The 25,309-nt window shown below is 37.7% G+C and overlaps 1 protein-coding gene across 2 annotated transcripts in view; it reads left to right on the top strand.

The window, feature by feature from the left end:
• Positions 1-25,309, top strand: part of TBPL2 (TATA-box binding protein like 2) — a 71,031-nt gene that overhangs the window by 17,041 nt on the left and 28,681 nt on the right. For both annotated transcript variants that reach the window (XM_072629290.1, XM_072629289.1), the window contains exons 4-6: positions 9,256-9,347; positions 15,483-15,650; positions 19,670-19,764. In XM_072629290.1, coding sequence (XP_072485391.1) covers positions 9,256-9,347; positions 15,483-15,650; positions 19,670-19,764 — 355 coding nt within the window. The remainder of the gene's footprint in view (positions 1-9,255; positions 9,348-15,482; positions 15,651-19,669; positions 19,765-25,309) is intronic.

Below are 25,309 nucleotides of genomic sequence, written 5' to 3'. Positions count from 1 at the left end.
TGATTGGTCCTTTTCATTCTCTTTTGCTGGACTTTGTCTTGAACCTACTTCTCTTCTTTGTCTATACTCTCTCCCTTTATTGATCTTTCTTTCCCCTTACCTTGTCATCGGCTCCCATGAGTTCAAGTACTACCCTTTTGCAGATGATCCCAAGATCTATATATCTCACTCTTTCCAGATGTTCTACTGGCATCTCAAATTCCAACATGTCCAAAGCACACTCCATTTTCATCATATCATTACCAGCGACCTAAACCTTTCCTTCCTCCAACTTCCACATTTCTGTGTAGGTTACCACCATCTCCTCTGTCACTTGGGTTCATAATCTCAAAATAATCCTTAGCTCTTTGTCCTCACTTTCCTTCAATATCTAGTAATTTATTAAGTCCTATTATTTCTCCCTCAGTGACTTCTCATATGTATCCTCTTTTTTAAATGGGGCTAACACCCTGATACAGGCTCTTATCACCTCTTTTTTGGGTTACTATGGCAACTTCCTACACAATGGTCAAAGTAATGTTCCTAACAGAGCTCAGGTCTAACCATATTTTTTTTGTTTTTAATTTATTATTTATTTTTAACATTATTTTCTTTTAAAAGTTTGAGTTCCAAATTCTCTCCCTCCCATACTTAGAAGGCAAGCAATATGACATGAATTATAAGTGTGAAAGTGCGTGTGAAACCATGCAAAACATATTTCCACATTAGCTATGTTTTCCCCAAAAAAAAGAATAATTAAGAAATTGAGATAATTCTATCTCCTTTTGCACTCAGTGATTTAGAGCATTTTTTCTGAAAACTGCCTGTTCAATTCCTTTAAGTATTTATCATTTGGAGAATGGCTCTTCTTTTTATAAATCTAACTCAGTTCTAGACTCAATATATATTTGAGAAATCAAGCCTTTACCACAGAAACTTGCTATAAAAATTGTTGATATTACTTATGTGTACCCTTTAGCAAAATGCAGTTTCCCTAATTATCTCTTTTCACTTTTTCTTTGCCTGACATCATGTTTGCTACCCCTGCCTTTCTTACTTCAGCTGAAGTGTATTAGATTCTGCTCTGGTCCTTTATTTTATTTCATTATTTTTCCATATTTATTTTTTTATTTTTAACAATTACTTCCATAAATTTTAAATTTTCTCCCCTACCCTCCCAAAGACAGCATGCAATTTTATATGGGCTCTACACATACATTCTTATTAAACACATTTTCACATTAGTCACATTGCATAGAAGAAATAAAACAAATGGGAGAAGCCATGAAAAAAAAAAAAACAAAAAGAAAGAGAAAATAGTCTGCTTCATTCTGCGTTCTGATTCCATAGTTCTTTCTCTGGATGTGGATGGCATTTTGCATCATGAGTCCTTTGGAAATGTTTTAGGTCCTTGCATTGCTGTGAAGAGCTAAGTCTATCAAAAACACAATGTGTCCTCACACAATGTCACCCTTTATTTTAACTGTGTGTGTGTGTGTGTTTCTGTTTCGAGAATGTCTCTTGTACATAATATACTATTGGATTCTGATTTTTAATCTATTCTCCTCTCCATTTTATAGATGAGCTTATCCCATTCATATTCACAGTTATGATTACTGTACCTTTTCCTCCATCTTATTTTCTTCTATTTCTTCTTCTTTCTCTCTTTTTTATCCTCCCCTTCCACCTCAAAAGTCTACTTTGCTTCTCACCATTGCCTCCCTTAATCTGTCCTCCATTTTACCAGCCACCTTCCTCTCTCTTATTTCCCTACTGGGTAAGTTACCTTTCTAAACACAACTGAGTGTGTGTGTGTGTGTGTGTGTGTGTGTGTGTGTGTGTGTGTGTGTGTGTGTGTGTGTGTGTTCTTCCCTCTTTGAACTAATTCCAATGAGAACAGGCTCAAGCATTGCCAACCACCACCTCCCATTTTCCTCTCCATTCTAGATGCTCTTTATGTGCCTCTTTTACATAAGAAAATTTCCCCATTCTACCTCTCTCTTCCCCCTTCTCTCAGTGCATCCCTCTTTCTTACTTCTTTCTTTTGTGGGAGATCACTCCAACCTAATTGACTCACCCATGCCCTCGGTCTATGTAAATTTCTTTTAATTGCCCTGATAATGATAAAGTTCTTGAGAGTTACATGTAACATCTTCCCATATAGGAGTGTAAACAGTTTAATTTTATTGAAATGAAATATGATTACTTATGATTACTTTTTCATGTTTACTTTTTTATGCTTCTTTTTACTCGTGCTTGAATGTTAAATTTTCTATTCAGCTCTGACCTTTTCATCAGGAATGCTTGAAAGACCTTTATTTCATTAAATATCTATTTCCTTTGAAGGATTACTCTCAGTTTTTCTCTATAGATGATTCTTGGTTGTAATCCTAGCTCCTTTGTCTTCCAGAGTATTATATTCCAAGCCCTCCACTTCTTTAACATGGAAGCACTAAATTTTTTGTGATCTTGACTGTGGCTCTACAATATTTGAAATGTTTCTTTCTGGCTGCTTTAACTATATTTTCTCTTTGAGCTGGGAGCTCTGGAATTTGGCTATGATATTCCTGAGAGTTTTCATTTGAGGATGTCTTTCAGGAGGTGATTATTGGATTCTTTCCATTTTTATTTTACCCTCTGGATCTAAGATATAAAGGTAGTTTTCTTTGATAATTTCTTAAAATTTGATGTCTAGGCTATTTGATCATTTCAGTCAAACTATTTACTTGATCTCCAGACTGCTGAGCCTTACTCTGTCTTGCTGCATTCATCCAAGAATAATTGGGCCTTTCCATTTGCCATGCAACTGCACCCTCCTCTATGTGCTCTTATTAAAATATGAGCTCCTCGAGAACATAGACTGTTCTATTTGTCTCCATAGAACGTAGCTCAATCCTTTGTACATATTTAGTGCTTAATAACTCAATCCTTTGTACATATTTAGTGCTTAATAAAGGCTTTTAAAATCATTCCTTCTTGAAGCTGGAAAAAAGGAAAATTCTGCCCTTGTCAAGATATTAGGAGACATTCTAGCATAACAACAATCCTTTGTGCTCCTGATACATAATTATTATAATGCTTTGACCAGCACCAGATGTTCGCGGACAAGTACCCGTGTTCTGGTTATGAAGCCTTGCTATGTATCAAACTTGTGTTACTGTTACCATTGCCCCTCATTGTCAGGTTACAGCTCATTGCACAACCATTGACGTAAGTATTGAGATCTACCTTTGGTTCCCCCCCCCCAGGGGCAGGGCTCTGGCACATGTGTTCTTACTTGCAAGCCATTTTCCTCACTTTGAAACTAAACCTCTGATTCCTGACTCTCCTGTTTCTAGCCTACTGTTTTCAACTCTAGCCATCTGCAAATTAGAGGTCAGTTCTGCCCAGTTGATATTAATTGGTGGTAGTGTTGGAATTGGACTTGGAACAGGACATTTGAACTTTCCAGTACCAGCAAGAATGGACCAGGTGCTACCAGAGATTTATTTCTCCAGAGTCTGACTTCTTCCTTATCTGGTGAGTTCTCTGCTCTTATCCCTACTTGAGGATAAGAGCCTTGCTCAAACTTGCCATTCTTTCTGAGGAAACACCAGAGACCCTCTGGCAACCTGATTTATCTCAGATCTCTCTGGTAAAGATATCCTTTCTGCACAATCTGTTCCCCTAAGCATCTGTTCCTGTTTGCTCTGTTTGGCCCTGGACTCCACAGGCCAGGAGGTTCTTACCTTCTCTCTTCTGGCTCCCATGAGCCTCCCCCACCCCCACCCCCTCCCACCCCCCCCCCACCCCCACCCCCCCCACACACAAACACAGGCTAAGAGAATGTTTGATTGGCTCCATGCCTCTTTTAAAATAGTAAACACATGCCGGCTATGGACTGTGACTGTGCACTTTGTTAGGACTTTTTGTGTCTGTATCTACCTTGTTATTTTGTCTGTGTTTGTGTCTTTGTAAAATGTCTGTATGGTGTTTGTGTTGTTTGCAGGTTCTATTACTTTGAAAGATTTAAAATGCAGCCAGCCAGAAAAATATTTAAAGTCTGTAGCCAGAGAGTTTAGAGCAATGGGAAAGATTAATGAGCTTTCATAGCTGAAGCAATTGTCCCAGTAAGCAGAACTAATTCCTACTTTGGGCTTTCTGAGGGAGTTTAGGTTATAAGAAAAGAGAAAAAAACCTGTAAGACATTTTTTCCCCTGCCATTTTAACTTTAGCTATATTGGAATTACAGAAATAGAGTCAGCTGTGGAACTACTAAAAACATCTTAACAGATTAAGGAGTTTGAAGATTAATCATTTTAAAAGTTCAGTGGAGAACTCCTGGGGTCTTGGGGGTAATTCCAGGAATTCACTCTTTTCTGAAATATTTTAGTAAGTCTTGAGGTACCATTCTGTAGAATTTGTTTTAAGGAAAAATAAAAATTAAATTCTAAAAGTTTTAAAAGTGAATGGAAGGATTAACCACTTCACTAGTCTAGGGCAATGAAGAAAGGCAGCTAGTTTGGAAGTAATCCCAAAGTGAAGAAAGAAAAAAATTAGGTAAACAGTTTGCACTTTATAGCAACCTCTTTCTGACCCTTCCTTGACCTTTCTGACTATGAAAAGAGAAAAGACTGTTTAAACCAAAGAGACTCCTGTGACTCCTGCAGGTCAGAGACTTTCTCCCTGGTAACCCCTCTCATCTCAAATCAGATTCCCAAATACAGGTGTTAAAAAAAAATCTGTAAAGATGCTAGGAAACTCGAATTACATTCCAGTTGCAGAAATTTATTAGCTGTGTAATCTCAGGCAAGTTATCTTATCTGTTTGCCCCAGTTTCCTGATCTATAAAGAGAAAAATAATAATGATACTCACCTCTCAGAGATATTTTGAGGATCAAAGTAATATAAAGATTGTAAAGTGCTTAACACATAACTGCCATGTACTGAACCCTGTTATTATTTCTAAAATTGAATGTAATAGTTCCATGCCTGATAACTCTTAAGTAATTTTAAAATGTGAAACATAGTGAGATCAATGATTTTTCTATTTGGTAATTTGCAAATGCAACTCATGTCATCTGATGTTTATGCTTTGTGTTATTATTGTATTTCAAAATCCTGTTATATTGTGAAATTTGAGAGACTATTGTAATAGAAATGCTGTTAAACAAAATAACTTTTCAATCTGAATGTTGTTACACATGAATCACACTTTTAAAAGGATCTGGTAAAAAGATATTTGCAAATTGTTAAATATTTAATGAGATATTTTGTTATAAAACAGATAATATATAATGACAAATTTGCATTTTAAATTCTTGACTATTATCAAAGTATATAGGGTTTATATAGGTTTAAAGTTGTAGCTTCAACATATTAATGATGAGTCAAATATGAGGTATTTGCTGTATGTCTGAAGCCCCAGAATGTGAGTAGTTTTAATTTATAAGTAAATTTAATTATTAAATTTTTATTTTGTATTATTATTTAATTATATTATTAGTAATTGTATTATTACTTATTAATTTTAATTATATTATATATTTTATTATTTGTCAATTATATTACTTATTAATTAATAATTAGATTTAATTTATAAGTAAAAGATAAATGAGATGTTAACTGTTACAGAAACATCAGGAAAGATATTCAAGCCCTAAGTTGCGGTTAGTGAAATTTTGCTATTTAAGGTGAAAATTCCTGGGACTGTAATTTACTCGTTTTGAGCTTTGATTGCAGGGATAGTTGTCTAAACTGTCATGAAGCCAATAGTAGAAAATTACAGTCTGGGAACTGCTAAAGGTGGATGTCTGTGCCTGGGAAAAGTTTTGGGGACAACCTTGGCACGACCTTGTAAAAATCCTCCTGATTCTGTTTTTCCACTGTGCTGTTTCCTTTCTGAAAAGGAAAATCCCCACCTGGTTAATCTTGAGCCTTGCTTTTAACTCCCTGTGATTACATGATTGGCTGTCAGAGATGACTCACTCCTAGAATCAAACAGCCAAAAGAGATAAGGGAATTTTTCCCCTGTTACAATATATGACATTGTTATAACTATATCCCTCTTTTTCCTTTTATAGTAAATTTCTATATTCAAGATGTTTTGTAAGCACAATGCTAGATCTATTAAGTAACAGATTGATACTGGAACATCCAAGTTGCAAGTATGAACATCTTACAATGTTATAATTATAATATTATAATCAAATTATAATATAGGAATTATATCCTCCTAAAGGAAAAATGATTAAACAAAGTAATAATAAAAAAGATGTAACATGAAAGGTTTCTAATTAAATGGAATAGTAAATTTTGAGAAAATCAACAGAATTAGACTGTTTTCTCTAAGAACTATAAACAGATGTATATGATTGGCTTCCAAAATTTATCTATCATTAAAATTCTGGGGTAATAAGTTCTTAAAATTGGATTTTGCACATAAATTGTATGGATAATGGTAAAGAAAGTGAAATTATTTTACATTATCTGCCTGATAGTCTTAAAGGGCAGAAGAGTTCATTTTGCAATTGGACCCACATAAATTTCTAAAAGATTCTTGTATCAGGTACAGGATTTAGGTAAGGATAGAAACAATACATGGTATATAAACTGAAATTCTCTGCAGTTTCAAGATTAGAGAATCAAATTTAAATGATTATCCTGAATTACAATAAGAGTGTAGGAAGTCAGAATTATCTAGGAACCTCTAGATTTGGAACCAGACAAGTAGAACCCATTTAGAGCTATCCTGAGAATAAAGTCTATTGTCCAAGAAAAGAGATCTAGGGACCAGATAACTACATAAGACATCTGGGACTCAAAATGTGCTGGTTAAATGACCATTGAGAATGGGTTATTAAGACACAAGGAGATGCTGTTAGTTTATATTGGTGATAACCATTATATTGCTTTGGTCTTTTGTTTCAAGATGTTTATGTTTAAGTTTTCTTACGGATATGTAAATCTTCCTTCTCAAAACCAGTCCATTGTAAGCCTTCTAAATAGTTTGCTCTGTACCTGACTTAATATAATTATGCAATTATGGGAATCATAAGAAAACTTTATTGCATTGTTTGAACTTAGCCGTGTGTGTCTGGGAAACTGGATCATCTCTGTGTATTGTTTAGAGACTCCTAACTAAGGACTTACGTTATGCTAACTAGAAACTCAGATCCAAAGATTGATGCAAGGAGTTTTCTCACAATTGTACATCTCAAACAACCCACATGTCTTATCTGAAAACTGGTCATCAATCATTGTTTCTAAGGACCAGGTCCTTCTGACTACTCTCACAGCTGTCAAACTTGTGGGTGAGTACACCTGAGTCATCTGAAGAAAGCCCCTGCTCCTAAGTGGATGGCAGAAACACCTCCAGGAACCTCAAGGTTTGTCTGTTATGCACCCAGAAGCAGCTGACATCTGGGTGATACAGCTATCCCAAGATTCTGGATGAGGGCTGAATATACTGTCCTAGCTTGTTTTTTTTTCCTCTTCCCTTTTGTTATGTGCCCAACCACCAAGGCCCTGGTTCAAGTGTGTGTTGGCATTTTCTCCCCCTACATTCTTGGCCCCCCTCTCTTTTCTACTTGCAAGCAAACAATGACTGGCAATGATACCTAGGATATACTTCCCAAGAGTTCCCCTCAAGGAACTAACTCCTGGGCAACATCTTATCCTAGCCCAACTGACTTCTCCTGGCATCTTGGCTTATACCTGCCTCTCCTTTATTGGTCAGAAGGGCAGGAATTTTTACAGACCCCTTCCCTTTGGCCAAAAGGGGGAAATGTCAAGATATTAGGACACCCCCTATTTTCCAAAGCTAAGGTTCAGCAAGCAAGCTGGGCCCTGAACTTAGCATAACAACAATCCTTTGTGCTCACCCTCTGGCATATTATTTATTACTTCGACCAGAGTGAGGTGTTCTCTGAGCTCAGACAAGCTCAGACAAATACTCATGTTCTGGTTATGCAGCCCTGCTATGAATCAAACTTGTCTCATTGTTGCTACTCCCTCTCTCTATCAGGCTACAGCTGGCTGCTCAGACATTGGTATAATAGTTGAAATCTCCCTACAATGCCTCAGGCCACCCCAATAGGAGCAGGGCTTTGGCACATGTGTCCTTACTCGCAAGCCATTTCCCTCACTTTGAACTGAAACTTATTCGATTCCTGATTTTCCTGTCTCTAGCCTTGCTTTGTTTGGCTAAAGGACCCAAGGTTTCCCAGTGCATCCTGGGCCATCTCCAGTCATCCTGAGGAATATCAGGTCCCTGGATTCAGATGGCTCTGGAGGAGAAGTGAGACTGGTGACCTGCACAGCTCTCCTTCACTCAAAACAAAGTCAAGTGCAAGTCATGTCATCATTTCTCTGATGGCATGGTCTTCTTCAGCAATGAAGGACGAACATGTTTGGCTCCCCAGTTCTGCACAGGTTAGAAGCCAGTTTGGTTAGGTCTGATTGATACCCTGAAGCATGTCTTAGAGCTCAATTCTCGTATTTTACTTGATGAAGCTTCCTACAGCTATAAGTTTCTTTGCCCCAGGGGACAAATCTATTTCCTTTACTCTAAAATGCCTCTGATAGAAATGTAAACATTCTATTAAACAAGCTGTTTGCTAATTTTGTTCCCACTCCACTTTTTCTTCTTTGACATGGGCCTGGGATTCCAGTCTTAGAGAAGTTACCTGTGTCAGTAAAAGGCTAAGTAATTTGCCTGAGTTTATAACAAGAATAACTTGAATCTTGCGCTCTGAGGCTGACTCTGGCCTACCCCCAAATACCTCCCATACCACACTATCTGATACATAAATTCCACAATAGGAAGTTACTCCTTTTGTCCATTAAGGTGTTACTCCCTTGGAGGTTATTGCACGCTAAACTTTCTTGTCATTTTCACCTTGAGTTGAACTAGTTGAAGTTCTTTTTTTGAGAAGATTTTGAAAGGAAGAAGATATAGGGATCTTGAAGGGAGGAGACATAACAGAGAGGAAGAGAAAAGGGAGACTGAGAACCTTGTCATGTGATCCTGTCTAAAGTGTGCTGTGCCTGTCTTCAGAAAAGCTGAGAAATTACAACCGAGAAAAGTAAACTAGGACTTCGTCTTTGAAAATACCACTGGTGTCTAGAAAACCTGATAAAACATAAAACAACTCCTCATAGTGAAAAACATCTTTAAATATTAAGATTTTGGTGGATTTTTAAAATTACCAATGTGATTTTACTGAATTTTTAATGAGATGATGACTTCTAATTCATGAAAAGGAAGTGAATTCTTATTTTGCCTTTTGACCACAGAGATTTGCTGCTGTAATAATGAGGATTCGAGAGCCCAGGACAACAGCACTTATATTTAGTTCTGGAAAAATGGTCTGCACAGGAGCCAAAAGGTATGAACTCCTATATTATCACCTAAAAAAATGAATCTGACCTAAAATGGGTGGTATTACTAAAAAACAAAAAAAAAAAGTGTTTCTGGCCAGCTATAGTGACACATACCTATAACCCCAGCTACCCAGGAAGCTGAGGCTGGAGGATTACTTGAGCCCTGGAGTTCTGAGATATAACATAGGCTATGCCAGTTGGGTGTCTGCTTTAAGTTCAGCACTGACACATTGAATCCCAGGAAGCAGGGTGCCACAATGCTGACTTTTGTTGTAATTCAGTCATTTTCAGTTGTGTCTGACTCTTCGTGACCCCATTTAGGGTTTTCTTGACAAAGATACTGCAACCGTTTGCCATTTTCTTTTCCAGCTCATTTTACAGATGAGGAAACTGAGGCCAACAGAGTTTAGTGACTTGCTCAGGATCACAAACTAATCACAATGCTAGATTTGAAGACAATGAGTCTTCCTGACTCCAGACCTGGCATTCTCTCATTGTGCCACCAACTACCCTAGTCCATGCTGCCTAAGGAGATTCAAACTGGCCCAGATAAGAAATGGAACAAGGCAAAGCTTCTCTCCTGATTAGAATTGGGATTGGGCCTATGAGTGATGACTGCATTTCCAAACTGAAAAAGGGAAATAATCTTTAAAATATTTTTTGGTGCAGAACACAGTGGTTTTCTCCCAAGGGTTTAAGTGTTAGACCTTTATTGCCGCTAATTCAAAAAAAAAACAACCTAATATTTTGTCCCTACCCAAAACTACCTGCATAACTTCCAAGATCTTGACATCTGAAGTTACCCTCGCAGGTCATTAATTTCTGTTTCTCTCCTATGGAACCCCTTCTTCTCCTTCCTTTGACCTCCAGATCACTGATCAAGGAGCTGGAATAACTGGAAAGAATGCTATGTTAGAGTTCATCTATGCCAATCTCCTTATTTGACAGATAAGCCCAAAGAAAGTGGCTTTCCCAAAGACACATGAATAGTTGATAGAACCAGGACTAGAATTCTTATCTACCAGTCTTATGTTATTTTTAGGCCTTATTCAACCCATGCACCAGCTTCTAGCTCCACTTGACTGTCACAACAATTTAAGGTGGAGAAGAAACCATATTGCAGGGACTTCTTAAACTGTTGTCCACTTGTCCCCTCCAATTAAGCTGAATCTCCATTGAGTTCATTCGCTGAGTCCTGCTGATGCCTAAGAATTCCTTGTCCTTGTCCTCATCTATATTTTGCAAAACTCGAATCCTATGTAGATTCCACCATCTGCTTTCTTAGGATGGCTTCCCAAGATTCCTAGTATTTCTGAAGGAAATCACACTAATACACTAGTTGGATCTCTGGATTCATGCTGTCTAACCTCAGTTGCGGCCTTAGTGCTGCTCAGCTCTCTTTTCAATTCTCTCTAGGTAACTCCCTGTTAAAATCCCCACAGCAATTGATCCAGACCTTTTGTACTTCAGTTCTATATCTACTGGCCTCATTTTTGATAATCACTCACTTTGAGAAGATAGAGGCCTTCCCACTTTAGCATCTTTTTTCTCTATTCATCTTTCAGTAGATCTTCATCTATCCATTCTTCTTTGCTTCTATTTCAGAGGGAGAGCTGTCCTTCTACCTTTCCAAAGTTACTCCTATTCCATCATAAGGGAGCTTGCCCATCAATTATCCGTATCTTTCATTTCTCCCTTTCCATTAAGATTAGCTCCTCTAACCACAAATACTCAGGTCTCCCTTGTCTTAAAAAATAACCCCAAAACTATTCTTCAACCCTGCTACTTTTCCCCCCCTTCTTATTACTAATATACATGTTAAAAGAGTAATCTAGCTATGTGACCCTGGGCAAGTCATTTAACTTTCTCAGTCTTGCTTTCTTCACCTATAAAAATTGGGGATAATAATGGCATCTCCCCCTCACCCCCAGGGTTGCTGTGAGGATCACAAGAAATAATCAGAGAACAGTGCTTTGTAATCCTTGAAGAGCTATGTAAGTGCTAAACATTATTATTTAGAATAGTCAACATTCCTAAATGAGAAGCTCAGGATCACTAAATCCTTGTGCAATTTCTCAAATATAATATAGTCTTACCTCTTCCTACTCAATCCTGATTCTATTTCATTCCGTATGCAATGCCTTTCCAAGATACATATATTGATAGCCTAACTCAGTGGACTGTCCAAGATAGGTCATTATCCTGGCAATATGCGTTTTTTTCTTTTGTACTGATCAAGAGATTCTTTTTTTAAAGCAATATTCAGAGATTTATTAAACATACCATTACTACATAATACATGATATAATGCAACATAAGTCTGTGGTTCTAGTTGAAGGGACCCTGTGACTTTTTTTGAAGTTCACATTTATTGGCACTCAACCCACATACAACCCCTCTCTCACTTTCATTCTAATTGGGGGAAAAATGAAAAACAAAACCTTCATTAAAATAATAGGCCATGTGTACATGTATGTGTGTTTGTGTTTGTGTGTGTCTAGTTCTGCATCTTGAGTTAATTCCCTCTTTGTCAGGAGATGAGTAGCATGTATCATCACTGGTACCCTGGAATCATGGAGGGTCATTACAATGATCAGTGTTCGTAAGTCTTTCAAAGTTATTTGTCTTTACACATATATGTATATAGAATATGTATATGTACATACGTAGATAATGTATATACATACTTATATAATTGTTATTGTATAAATTATTCTGGTTCATCTCACTTCATTCTGTATCAGTTCATGTAAGTTTCTTAATGTTTCTCTAAACATATCTCTTGTTACTTCCTATGGCACAATAATATTCCATTATATTTGTATACCATAATTCCCCAACTGATAGATACCCCCTTAGTTTCTAGTTCTTGGCCAAATGACTGCACAAAGGACTATTATACATATTTTTGTACATGTAGGTTGATCTCTTTGGTGAATATGTTTAGTAATGCTAATACTGAATCAGAGGATATACACAGTATAGTCAGTCACTCTTTGGGCATAGTTCCAAATTGCTTTCCAAAATAGCTAGACTAGTTCACTTCACCACTAATAAGTACAGTGATATTACTATTTTCCCACATTGCCTCCAATATTTGTCATTTTCTTTGCCAGTCTGATGGGTGTGAGATGAAACTTCAGGGGTGCTTTAATTTGCTTTTCTGTTGTTAGTGATTTAGAACATTTTTTTAATGTGGTTGTCCATAGTTTGGATATATTCTTTTGAAAAGAATCAGAAAACTGATTTTTCAAATCATATGAATCTCACTGAGGAAGAGTTGTAGTTTTTCAAGACTTGACTCAAGTAATACAATGTCATCCACAAATAGGAACATTTGTGAGAACCTTCTCAAGGCAGTGAATATGTGAGGTGAGCATAGGTCTCTATATTTTTCTCTTAATTATTACTCATTTGAACAAAGTTTTCAAGTCGCATAGATCATAGAATCTTGTGTAACTTTGATATGTATATTGTACACACCTAGTTTGAATATAACCTTTAAAGGCTGTGTTTTATTCTACTAAGTTAAGTGTTTTTTAATATGTGTGTGTATGTATGTGATGGCTAGATGATACAATGAATAGAATGGTAGACCTGGATTCAGAAAGACCTGAGTTCAATTCCAAGTTTAGTCACTTTGTAGCTGTATGACCCAGTGCAAGTCATTTAACAACTGTCTGAATCAGTTTCCTCATCTGTAAAATGGGGGTAATAATACTATCTACCTCTCTGGGTTATTATAAGGATAAACTGAAATAATATTTATAAACTGCTTGCAAACCTTGAAGTGCTATATAAATGTTAGTTGCTATTATTATTACTATAATGCGTAGGTAATAAATTTAACAATACACATGCTTAATATTAGGAGTCATCTTTTTTTCCTTCACTGGTTCCTGATTCTTTTCAAGTTCTGGGTGGGGAGGTAGGGGAAGTACTTACTCATTCCCTCCTTCCCACTTGGTGATCTCATCTACCTCTGGGCTCCAGTTATCACAGAAATTCAAACACTCCTAAATCTATCTATCCCTAACCCCACCTTTTTTGCTAAATTCTAGAATCAGATTTCCAACTGCTTGCTTGAGAACTCCAACTGGATGTCCTATCATTCATTCAAGATAAGCATTTCTATTATTAGCTGTGTAACCCTGTGTAACCACAATTGCCTCCAAAAAAAAAAAAAAAAAGATAGATATTTCTAAAACCAATTCATGATCTTCTGCAGTCCCTAAGTGTCATTACCTACTTCTGTTAAGGGCACCACCAGGAATCGTCTTGATGCCTTGATCTCTTTTGCCTGTGAGTCCAATCAGTGACCAAGTCCTGTTGATTCTAGTTCAACTCCAACTGTCTTCCTTTAAGCCCTCATTCACTATTAAATGACTATAGTGGTCTCCTAGTTAGTGTCTCTGCTGATCTATACATTCCAGAGTAAGTCTTACTGTTCTACTCAAAAATTGTCAGTGGCTACAGTTGCCTACACACCCCTTAGCCTGACATTAAAGGTCTCGCAATCTGGCACCAAAGTATCTGTTTAGCCTCATTATCCACTATTCTCCTCTCCAAAAAAGATGTTCTAAACATACTGATCTCTTTGTCATCGCTGACTGCTTTGGGCTCATGGTGTTCCCTTCATTAAAATATTCTTGCTCCTTCCATCTCAGACTAATAGGTTTTGCTCACATGCAACATCTTTAATAAAGATTTGCCCCGGCTTTCATTCTCCCTTTACTCAAACATGTTGAAATCTCTGTCTCCTCTGTTCTCCCAGATAATTTGGCACTTAAAGTCTTTTCACATAGAATTATAGTTGTTTGTCCATGTCTTACCATAGAAAGAATACTGGATTTAGGGTCAGTTTTATTTCCTAGCTGTGTAGCCTTGAGCTACTTGCACCACCTCTCTGATTCTGTTTTCTCATGTATAAAATAGACAGTAATTCTTACAATATGTAATTCACTATACTGTTAGAAGTAAAGTGATTTATATGGTGCTTAAAAGGTTACAGTATTGAATGTCATTGTTACTCTTGCATTCTCTATTTAGATCTAAGTTCCTTTAGTTCAGAAAACCTCTCTCCCTCCCCCTCCCTCTCTCTCTCCCCCTCTCTCCCCCCTCTCTCTCCCTCTCCCTCCCTCTCTCCCCCCTCTTCCTCCCTCTCTCTCTCCCTCCCCCTGTCTCACTTCCTCTCTCTCTTCCTCTTTCTCTCCCTCTCTCTCTCTCCCTCTCCCTCCCTCCCTCTCTCTCTCCTTTTCAGTTTTAGGCCTATCTTTAGATGAAAGGATCCACTCAGTTCCCCAGCTCCCTCCCTTCCACATGCTGCTCCATTTCTCTATGTCCCTGCTCCCAGCTCATGTCTGATTGATGCCACGGCTATATTAGTCCCTGCTGTGCACTGTAATTTTCTAATCATTTTCTTCCTATTTGGGATTATCAAGATATTAGGAGATGCCCTCTTTTTCCAGAGCTGAGGTCCAGCAGGCAGGCTGTACCCTGAGCACGGCACAACAACCATCCTTTGTGGTCACCCTCTGGATGATCTCAGAATTGTTTCACATCATCATCAGGTGGTCTCCTGAGTGTGGACAAGCACAAGTAATGCCCATGTTCACATTGTTGTTACCCCTCGTTGTCAGGGCTACAGATCACTGAGCAGCCACTGGGCTCCAGTACATGTGTCTTTGCTTGCTGTTTTCCTCACTCTGAAATTAATTAAACTTTTGTTTGATTCCTGACTCTCCACTCACTGGTCTGGTTTGTCAGCCCTGGGCTCCCACAGGTTAGAGACGGTTCTAGTCTGGTTGGCAGGGTCTGAGTTAAAAGGCAAATCTACAGTAAAAAGTAACCAACAATCAGGTTATATAATGGACATGTTTTGGAACTCTATCAAGGATGCAACTCGATATGTAACTATATAGTGCTGAGCACCTACACTGTCATTTGTGATTTTTTCATGTACCTATGTCTTATTCAGTCAACTACTTCATAAGTTCCTTGAGGGTAGAGCCCCTTCGAGCACCTAAAACAGGACCCTGAAGATTGTGCACACTAGTGTGTATGAGTGTGTGCTTTAAGTAAATCAAGAATCATTTTGAAATTTGTCTTCAGACCTTTCGTATGTTTATGTCCCTTTCCAGTGAAGAATTGTCTCGACTTGCAGCAAGGAAATTTGCCCGTGTAGTGCAAAAGCTTGGATTTCCGGCCAGATTTCTGGATTTTAAAATCCAGAACATGGTTGGAAGCTGTGATATGAGGTTTCCAATCAAGCTGGACAGCTTAGCGCTCACCCATCAGCAGTTCAGTAGGTATGATAGCCATCTCTATAACCTTGGTTAATTTAAAGTTAAAAATAATTTGATTGCATAATGTATGTCGTTTGGAAGATGTTAGGTTTGTTTGTTTTTTTCATTGGAAGAAAAAATAGAAATAGAGATACCTTACCTAAGTGGTTATAAAATTATCATATGCCATGTTTCCAATCTTTAAAAAGAAATCTGTGGGCTTATTTAACATCTTTATTGAATACCTACTATGTGCAAGGCAATTTGCTGTGACACCATGCAGGAGGGGAAGAGGAATGTTCACTTGCTATAACTAATAAAGTTAGCAGAGGGACAGAGATTCAAGAGGAGTAGGAAGGGAGGAAGGGGTTGTGGACAGATGGTCAAGCTATGTAAGTAGACTTATCTAGTTCCTATTTTAGGGCCTATATTAACAAACCAGAACTGCTTCTAGACTGTAAGCATTCTTAGACTGGGGTATGTGTGTATGTGTGTGCGTGTGTGTGTATACACACACAAATATATACATTATGTGTATATGTATTTATATAGTATATAATAACTATACTTCTATATAATTGTTTTGCTTTGTAATCCTATGGATTTTATTTTTTGCACTCCAAAACAAATACTACTCTGAGACAGAATCCGTGGACTTCACCAGACCACCAGAGGAATGTATGGCATAAAAGAGGTTAAGAATCTCTGCTCTAGAGCATTTTCATGATTCCTCAGCCTTATCTTGACTATGGAATTATATTTGGTGATGATATGCATGATATGCACAGGGTCTTCCTAGTCTCATAGCCTCCAGGCTGTGTGCAAACTAGCCTGGAGTCAATTTGATTTGGAACTAATGGATGCTTATTTTAACTCTCTAGGGAAAGGGGAGGAGATGTGGCAGCAACATCTCAGGGACCTGCAAGTTTCATTATTATATTCATAATGTTTAATAATTATTATTAATATTAATAGCATAGTATCTTGAAATTTACAAAGTACTTTCTTAATCTTTCAAAGTTGCCCCCTCGGGTACCTCACCTTAGACACTCTCTTGGTTGTCAAATCAACCTCATTATTTAGAAGCAGCTAGATGATGCAGAAAATAGAGCCTTGAGCTTTGAATCAGGAAGACCCAAGTTCAAATCCAGCCGTATACATTTAACAACTGTGTGACCCTGGGGGTCAAGTCACTTAAGCTCTGACTGCCTCCATTTCCTCAACTATAATGAAATATAACAGCACCTGCCTCCCACAGTTGTTATAAGAATCATATAAGATAATATTTGTAAACTTTTAGCACAATACCTGGCACACTGTAAGATCTTAATAAATGTTTATTCCAAAATAAATAAAATGTTTGTTTCCTTCTCCCCCACATTTATTCTCAGTGATGAGATATATCTTAGTATGTCCTTAAATGAATCTGAGATGAATTTGCCACTGGCAGCAAAGCAGTCTCCTGTGTGAGAATCGATCAAATCAGAAATGAATTCAGGGTTCAAGTCCTAAAGGAATCCTGGCACTTAGAGGTGCCAAACTTCTCATTTTCAAGATGCTGCTGCAGCTTTTGAATGACTCTTCCAAAGAGACTCAGCAGAGGTAAAGACTGATAATGGACACTGCTTAAAAATTGTTACAATGTGATTTTGATCACATCGATGGAAAATCATACATGCTATTTATTAACATAGGTAATCTATTAAGAGGTAAGGAGTTTATAATCTTCAAAGAACTCGTTAGGGAATTATTTTATAAAATAAAGACTCTTTCAGTGACCCAAATCACCAAGCTTTAATTTAGCTCTTTGGCATGTTAATCTGAAGAGGTTCAGTTTGGTAACTGGGAGAGCCAAGCTTGAGACTGTCGGCTTTTCTCCTAGAGAGCCCTGTTCATTTAGGGGAGGAGGGAGAGAAAGAAAAGAAAGAGGAGAAGGCTCCAGCCTGAGCTTGAGAGCGCAAAGTATTGAGAATGTAGACATCTCAGACCAAAAGGCATCTTTTCACTGTATGGCAGCATAATCACAGAGGCAGTAATTTAGGGCTGGGAAGGAACTTTAAATTCATCTGGTCCAACCACCTTATTTTATAGATGAGGAACATGAGGGAGAAATTAAGTGACTTGCCTAAGGTCACACAGGTACAAGGTGCTAGAGGTAGGATTTGAACCTGGTGTCTCCTGACTCAAGACCCAAGGGTCTTTCCACCATATCAAGCTTCCCAATAGGGAGGAGATATTAAAAGCTCTATTCAAATGCTAAAAGCATTGGAACCTCCACTTACAAAACCAGCCAAATTAAAAGGCAAAGAGGTTTGTCCTTATAGCTGTTTGCAGATGTCAGTTAGAGGAAAGAAATTGATCATCTAATATTATAGTATTAAGGATTTAGGGCTAAAATGGACCATAGAGGGCTTGCAAAACTTAAAGTAAAATGTTTAGGTGGTACTATCAAATGGAGTTCAATCAAAAATATTAAGCCTTTCTGTAATTTCAGTAGGTCAGTTGGAATATGAGGTTTTATTTATACATATTTTTCTAAAACAAATCCTCTCCTCTAAAGAAAAAAATTCTCACTTTTACCTCATAATCCGGTTTTTATTAATTTGCTACTTTGGCTCCTTCCCAAATAGGGAAGGAATAGGAATGATGCTCTCTGGAATTTGCTTAGGCTATTTCTGCTACACATTTCTAGGACAGATATGTATTTTATGCATAATTTTGTAGCTTATAAAAACTGAGCAGTCAAGGGGAGTTTAGAGGTCATTTAGGCCAATCTTTCACTCCATTCAAAATTCCTTTTGACAGTGTCCTTGACAGGTAGTCAATCTGCCTCTACTCAAACACTTCTAAAGGCACTGGCTATTTCACAAAACAACCTATTCCTTTGATTGATAATTTTAATTTGTTCTTTTACTTGAGCTAAAATTCATCTCTGTACAATATCTACCTACTGACAATAGGGTGCACCTGAATTTAATACTGCCCAACTCACAGCTCAACATTTCCGTAGCTTAGCAAAGGGCCTTGCATAGTCTAGTTCCATGTTTCAGTTCTCTGCTCCTTTTAATTCTTTCACATGATAGCCTTCAAATATGTGGAGGGTGAAAATCAACTATATGTTTTTTTCTTTACTAGGCCAAATATCCCCAGTTTCTCATATGATATGACTTAGAATTGCCCTCATCACTCTGGTTACCATCCTTTGGACATATTTCATGTCTCTTAAGTTGTAGTGCCCAGCAACGCTGGGCATGTGGTCTGCCCAGTATGTAGAAAATGGGATTAGGAGTTCTATCCTAAAGATATTATACTTCTGTTGACACGCAGTGAGATTGGGCAGCCTAGATCATGCTGACTGCAGATTTACTGCAGATTCAGTAAATTAAAATAGTCTTTTACAAGTCTTCATATTGTGAGGGTGACGGACCCTGAGGACCACCCAAAATTCACCATTGTTGTCCCAAAACACCAAGCTCTTCAGTTCAAAGCCAAAGTGCATGTGGCCCAGGCCCTCAAAGATCAGGAGGACTCATGGGTTCGCCTTTGTTACATCTAAATTCATATTAAGATTATGTTCTACTTGAACTAAATTAGTTGATGAGTTTATATTCAGATTGCTTTAAGATGGCCCATGTTAGAATCAGTAGCCTAAAGATATCAATAATTTTTGAGGTGTTGAATGTTATTAAATGAGACATTCCACTGTTACATGAAAATGTTCGACTGTTATGGGGTCGTGGGCTCCCTTTCCCCTAGATATCTTCAAACAAAGCCTGGATGACATTTTGCTGCTTATATTGTGGAGAGAATTCGTTTTTGGGAGTAAGATGGTACAGGTTTAACCAGCTGGCTTCTGAAAGCCCTTCCAGTTCTGATATTCGATATTTCTTAATAATAGGCTGTATATTTTATCTTCTACAATGATATTATGCAAGTGGTATTCTCAAAGATATTCTAATATGTAATTTTATATACTGAGTTTTAAATATAAAATGAAAATAATTGTCAAGGACTTATGATCTTTTCCTCTGATATCATAACAGTTATGAACCTGAACTATTTCCTGGCCTCATTTATAGAATGGTTAAGCCAAGGATTGTCTTGCTTATCTTCGTATCTGGAAAAGTGGTGTTAACAGGTAAGGTCTGGAAATATCTGCTATCTTCTACATAAATGCAAGTATTTGTTTGTCTTTCTAGCTATCTATAAAGATATATATTTGGTGATTTCAATATTTTTGACATATAGTAAAACTTCATATTGGGGCAGCTAGGTGGCACAATGGTTAGAGTTTCAGCCCTAGAGTCAGAAAGACTCATCTTCCTGAATTCAAATCTGTCCTCACACACTCATTATGTGACCCTAAGCAAGTGATTTAACCCTTTTTGTCTCAGTTTCCTCATCTGTAAAATGAACTAGAGAAGGAAATGGCAAACCACTCCAATATCTTTGCCAAGAAAACTCTGAATTCAGTCATGAAGAGTCAGACACAACTGAAAACTCTTAAACAACCAAAAAAAAAACCCTTTATATTAACCCAACTGGTCCAGAATTTGTGATTCAGATAGGTATTACCTGAAGTTGACTTTTGTCTTGACAGCCTTTTAATATTGATAGTAATTGCTAAATGTATGTGTGTATGTATGTGTATATATTTTTGTGTATATCATGGAGGGAGGGAGGGAGGGAGGGAAAGAGAGAGAGAGAGAGAGATCGCTTTAAAGGTGGCAAAGTGTTCTACCTATATTGAGGTAAGTACTATGAAGGTTGTCCTCTATTTTAAAAATGAATAAACTGATGTTTAAAGAACTGACTTACTGGTGGACATCTAAGCTAGTAAGTTCCAAAGGGAAAATCATAACCTTGGTATCTCTTGACTCTAGGTCTAGCACTCTATCCACTCTTTCATATTGCCTTTAAATTACATGGATAATTTAAACATATTAAACATTTAGCCAACTTAAGTGAGTAAAAGAAGGCAGTCTGTTGGACTTGAAGTCATTAGGACAGATCCTACATCTAATGCTTACTAGCTGTACAATCATGGGTAAGTCACTTAGCTGCTCTGAGCCTTGCACAACTCCCTTAAGAAACATCTACTTACTTATAGATGGGTTTTGATATGCTTTGATGTAAGTGATTTCCAAACCCACAAAATCTAGTGAACAAACTTTTCAGTCCAGGGATTGTTATAAATAATTTGAATACATTCACTAAAGAATGTCCCAAAGAATCTCTACTAAAGAACATCATTAATCTAATTAGTGTTACCATGAATAAAGTCAATAAAAAAACATTTCTCCAGATACTCTGCGATTCAAACTTCACTAAGTCAGATCAGCTTTTTTCCACCCACCTTAAGGTGAGAAAAACGATAAGGTTTTAATCTACATGAGATTTTAATTTTGTCCAAAAAGTTATTATGATTTTTGATGATGCTCCAAACTGTGTGAGTAAGAATACCTCTCACTGCTAACAAGCAGTACTGAAGATGATAGGACAGAAACCCAGGCAATCCAGCTGAGGAGGAATGCCATGCTGGTGGTCCCTATGGTCAATAGGAACAAATAAACAGAGGTTCTACTGGTGGCATTTGGAATTTGCACTCAAAATAATACATTCGCAGAACCATATTGTGCTTGAAGGAGAGAAGTTAGGACCTCATTAACCACCACCACCACCACCCCACCAGTGTATCTTGGCTGTAGGGAGAGAGATTTTTAAGTATCTTCCCCTTTATGTCCCTGTTGCAAGTGTTCCCCTGGAGGATTTGTGTGCAAAGCTGTCCTGCTGAGTTGCCTGGGACCTTAAGCCATATAATGTTCGAGTTTTCCCAGCAGTTTTTGTCAAATAGTGAGTTCTTATCACAAAAGCTGGAGTCTTTGGATTTATCAAACGGATTACTATAATAATTTACTATTGTCTTGCGTACCTAATTTATTCCACTGATCACCTTGAGGTTTTATGGGCTTGAGACCAATTCATAGTCCCCTTTATGGCTTTATATGGAGGCATTTGGACATTGTTGTCCTCTTCTGAGTTTTGTGTTTTGATCTTTCCTGTTGCCATGGTAGCTTTCTATGGTCAGGGCTCATTTCTGGGTTTTGCTCATTTTTTAGCCTATTTCATAACTTTAAAAGTTGAACTCTGCTCCTGGGGGTGGGGGAAACTCTTCCAAGCTTCTTGCACTGGGAGCCAGGGGCTCTCTACTCTAGGGTCTCCAGGGCTCCTGGCTTGCCCACTGCACTGGGATGGTCTAGCCTAGTTGGGCCTCTTGTGCTGGGGTTCTAGGGCTGGCAGTTTGCCTTCTATACTGGGGCTAGAGGTCTCACAGCTGGCCTGCTGTGCCACTAGCCTGCTGAGCCAAGACTGAGGGGCCTCAGTTGCTGAAGTGCGCCTGCTGGCTTGCCCAGACACTGTCTGAGCTGGGCTGTTCTCTCCTTTTACCCAAGTGAAGTCCTTGTTATTTGGGGCTAGAAAATTGTTTAACTCTGCCTTTCTGTGGATTCTGTCACTCCAGAATTCTTATAGAGGCTTGATTTAACATTTCTCAGGGAAACTGGGGAGAGTTCAAGCAACTTCCTGGCTTCTCTCTGCCTTGGCTCCTCCCTCAAAATGATAGTTATTTTTGTTTTTGCTTTTTTATCTAGCCTTTTTCTGGCTATTCTTTGTCCTTTTTGGCCACAGTAAAATTAATACATGAGACTTAAAAAAGTGAAATAGGTGTTTAATAGATATTGCTTGAATGAAGGTTATCAAAAGTTCCATCCTTATCTATGCGAATGAGGGTAAGTGCTAGGGTAAGTGCATTTGTACCATGATTCAAAGAGAGCCTTAACAAGGGGTACCAGTTTTATACATACTAAGGTTCAATCCTGGGGGAAGTCATGAACTCAGACTGGGGTAGAAGGAGGTGGTGGTCTGGTTTTCTCCGACCTACCTCTAAGTAAGTCCAAGAAAATCTCTAAAATAAAGTTTAGACATGGCTCCTATCAATAGTCTTGCCAAAGTATAGTCACAGTATCCCCTCTAGATAAGGTACTCAATGAACTAAACAATATAGGTATCTAATATAGGACAGCTTTTCATGTTCTCTACTACAGAAACTCCATAAGATGTGAGAGAATCACTGGTATATAGTAACAAATACATAAAATATCCCAAATACCTCCATTATGGTCATTATTCTCCCCTTGGAAGATAAAGACAACTTTGTGGGACTGCTGAATCGATATTTCACATTCACCTTGGACCTAAACACTCTAAAAAAAGTCATAAGGTACAAATCTGGTGAAGCAAGGGCACAGACATGGCTTCAGCTACACGTCAGCCTTACCATTGTTAATCTCCTCTAAGAAGCATGATAAATCTGCTGGGTAGCCAGCACCTGAATTGGGAACTCTTGAACTCATAAGGTTAAACACCAAGACTTGAGATTTCCATTTCTTAAAATCACTTATTGCTGACTTGGGCTCTTATAAAAGGAAATAGCAAGTAGAAGAAGGTAGCCAAGGGCCGAAGAATCCAGCCTCAGGCCTGCCTAGATCAATACATGTTCCTGCTGCCATGTGGTTGTGCTACAAACTCCTAATGCTGCTAGGAGAGGAGGAAAGAAAGATCTGTTTTCTGGAGGTACAATAGAGATGCAAGAGTGGAGTGATTTCCACAGCTCCATGGTCCACAGAAGAAAATTCCCAAACAAGAGTCTAATTATCTTTGTGATGCACACTAGTGCATGTCTCTCAGAAAGGAGCCAAGCTAAAAAAAAAAAAAGGATATAACATCATAGAGTTTGCAATTTTACTGGAGAGAAACAACCTGAATCCAGATAAAGTAAATTCTAAATAAACACTCACTTGTGGGTGTGGAGGTGAGGAGAGAGTCCTAGGAGTTGTGGAGATCAGGATAGACCTTGTATAAGAGATGATGCTTAAAACTGAGCTTTGAAGGAAGCCAGGGATTCTTAGAGGCAGAAGTGAGGAAGGAGGACCTTTTCAGAATGCCAAGGCATAGAGACAGGAAATGGAATAGCTGGTAAACCACTTTGGTGATATAGTAAAGCAGAGAGATCAATCATATCTTCTGCTGCCATGTGTGGTACCAGCACTTTAGAATGCAGCCCAAACCAGATTAAACTGCAATTGGAAAATATTTAACAAAATGTATAAAAATATATTAAATTTATTGAATAGTTTCTTGAGCAAGGGACTGATGGGGAATATCATTTTGACAGCTGTGTGAAGAAGGATGGATTGGCAATAGTAGAGATTGGAGGCAGGGAAAATAATTAGGAGATTATTGTAATAGACTAGGCAAGGGAGCAGTGATAAGGGACTGAATTAGGGTAGTGGCTATGTGAGTGAACAGAAGGAGGAGGAGGAAAGAAAGTTTATGGAGGTAAATCTGTAAAACTTGCTAACTAGCTATGGAGGATGGAGAACAGGTAAGCCTCAAGGAACGCACTTGATAAAAAGTTTGGAAGAGGGATGTGATTTGAGGTAACGATAACGAATTCTCTTTTGGATATGTTAAAATTTGAAATGTCTCTGGGACATCTCCGGTAGCAGAGTCAGAACTTGAACTCAGGTTCTCTGACTAAATCCAGTACTCTTTCCACTGTACCACCCTATCTCTAGTCCGTGCTCTTTCACATCTAATCTCTCCATGACACAGTTTTCTCGTCTGTGAAACAGATGATATCAATGATCCCTTCTGGCTCTAAAATTCTGTATTAATAGCAAGTTGTAATTTTCTTCCTTCTAGTTGTTGCCCTCCAGGGGGAGCCAAAACACAATAGTATATGGTGTGATATACACTTGAAAATGAATGCTCTTACTAAATCATCTTTGGTTCTATATCTAAAGAAAATGTTGAAATAGAAGGTGTGGTGGAAGAGAGTTTCATATTTCCAATGGGAGACAAAATATTTTAATACAAATTGGTTTGTTACCAAACTCCCAGGAGTGAGTTCCAAAGTAGAACTGCACTTAAAAATTAAAAAGATGTGAAATCTTTTTTGTTATTTACTGTAAGTCTTACAGTTTAGAGTATCCCTAAGGAGGATACATGCCCATTTGTCCAGATGCCTTGTAGGGTAGAAGAAGTGTATGTGAAGTTTTTTTTCAAAAGAAAAGTTAAAATGTGTGTGTGTGTGTATGTATGTACATATGTGTATATCCCTGCTGAAGGCACATTGACTTAGAATACCCCATCTTAGCCGTATTCATGTTTTATGGTATTTTTATACATCTTGTTAAATTTTGCCGTATGTATGTGTGTCATATATATATGTGACATGTATGTTATATATATATAGATAGATAGATATGATACAATATAAGAGAAATTACTCTCTGAAACGCCAAGCTTGCAACCTCACTTTTAGGCTATAATGTCCTTATGGATATAAGTGCAACCCTCCCCCACATACCTAACAGTTTTTCTACATACTGCTTCCCCAAACATGTACACCAAGATCCTTTTTACCTATACTTTGGTAAACCTGTAAGTTTGTAGCTGTGCAGAATAAAGTCCATTAAAAGTCTGTGATCCTATGAAATTCTTGTCAGTCTATTGATAAAAAAATGAATAAAGCATTTATTAAGTACTTATTATGTGCAAAGCACTATTTTTAAATACTGGAAATACAAATAGAAGGCAAGGAATTCCTACTCTCAAGGAAC

This window comes from Notamacropus eugenii, chromosome 1 (assembly GCF_028372415.1).
Source record: "Notamacropus eugenii isolate mMacEug1 chromosome 1, mMacEug1.pri_v2, whole genome shotgun sequence".
Classification (NCBI taxonomy): domain Eukaryota; kingdom Metazoa; phylum Chordata; class Mammalia; order Diprotodontia; family Macropodidae; genus Notamacropus; species Notamacropus eugenii.
The sequence above is the reverse complement of the archived record's forward strand: the minus strand, read 5'-3'. Positions and strand labels throughout refer to the sequence as shown.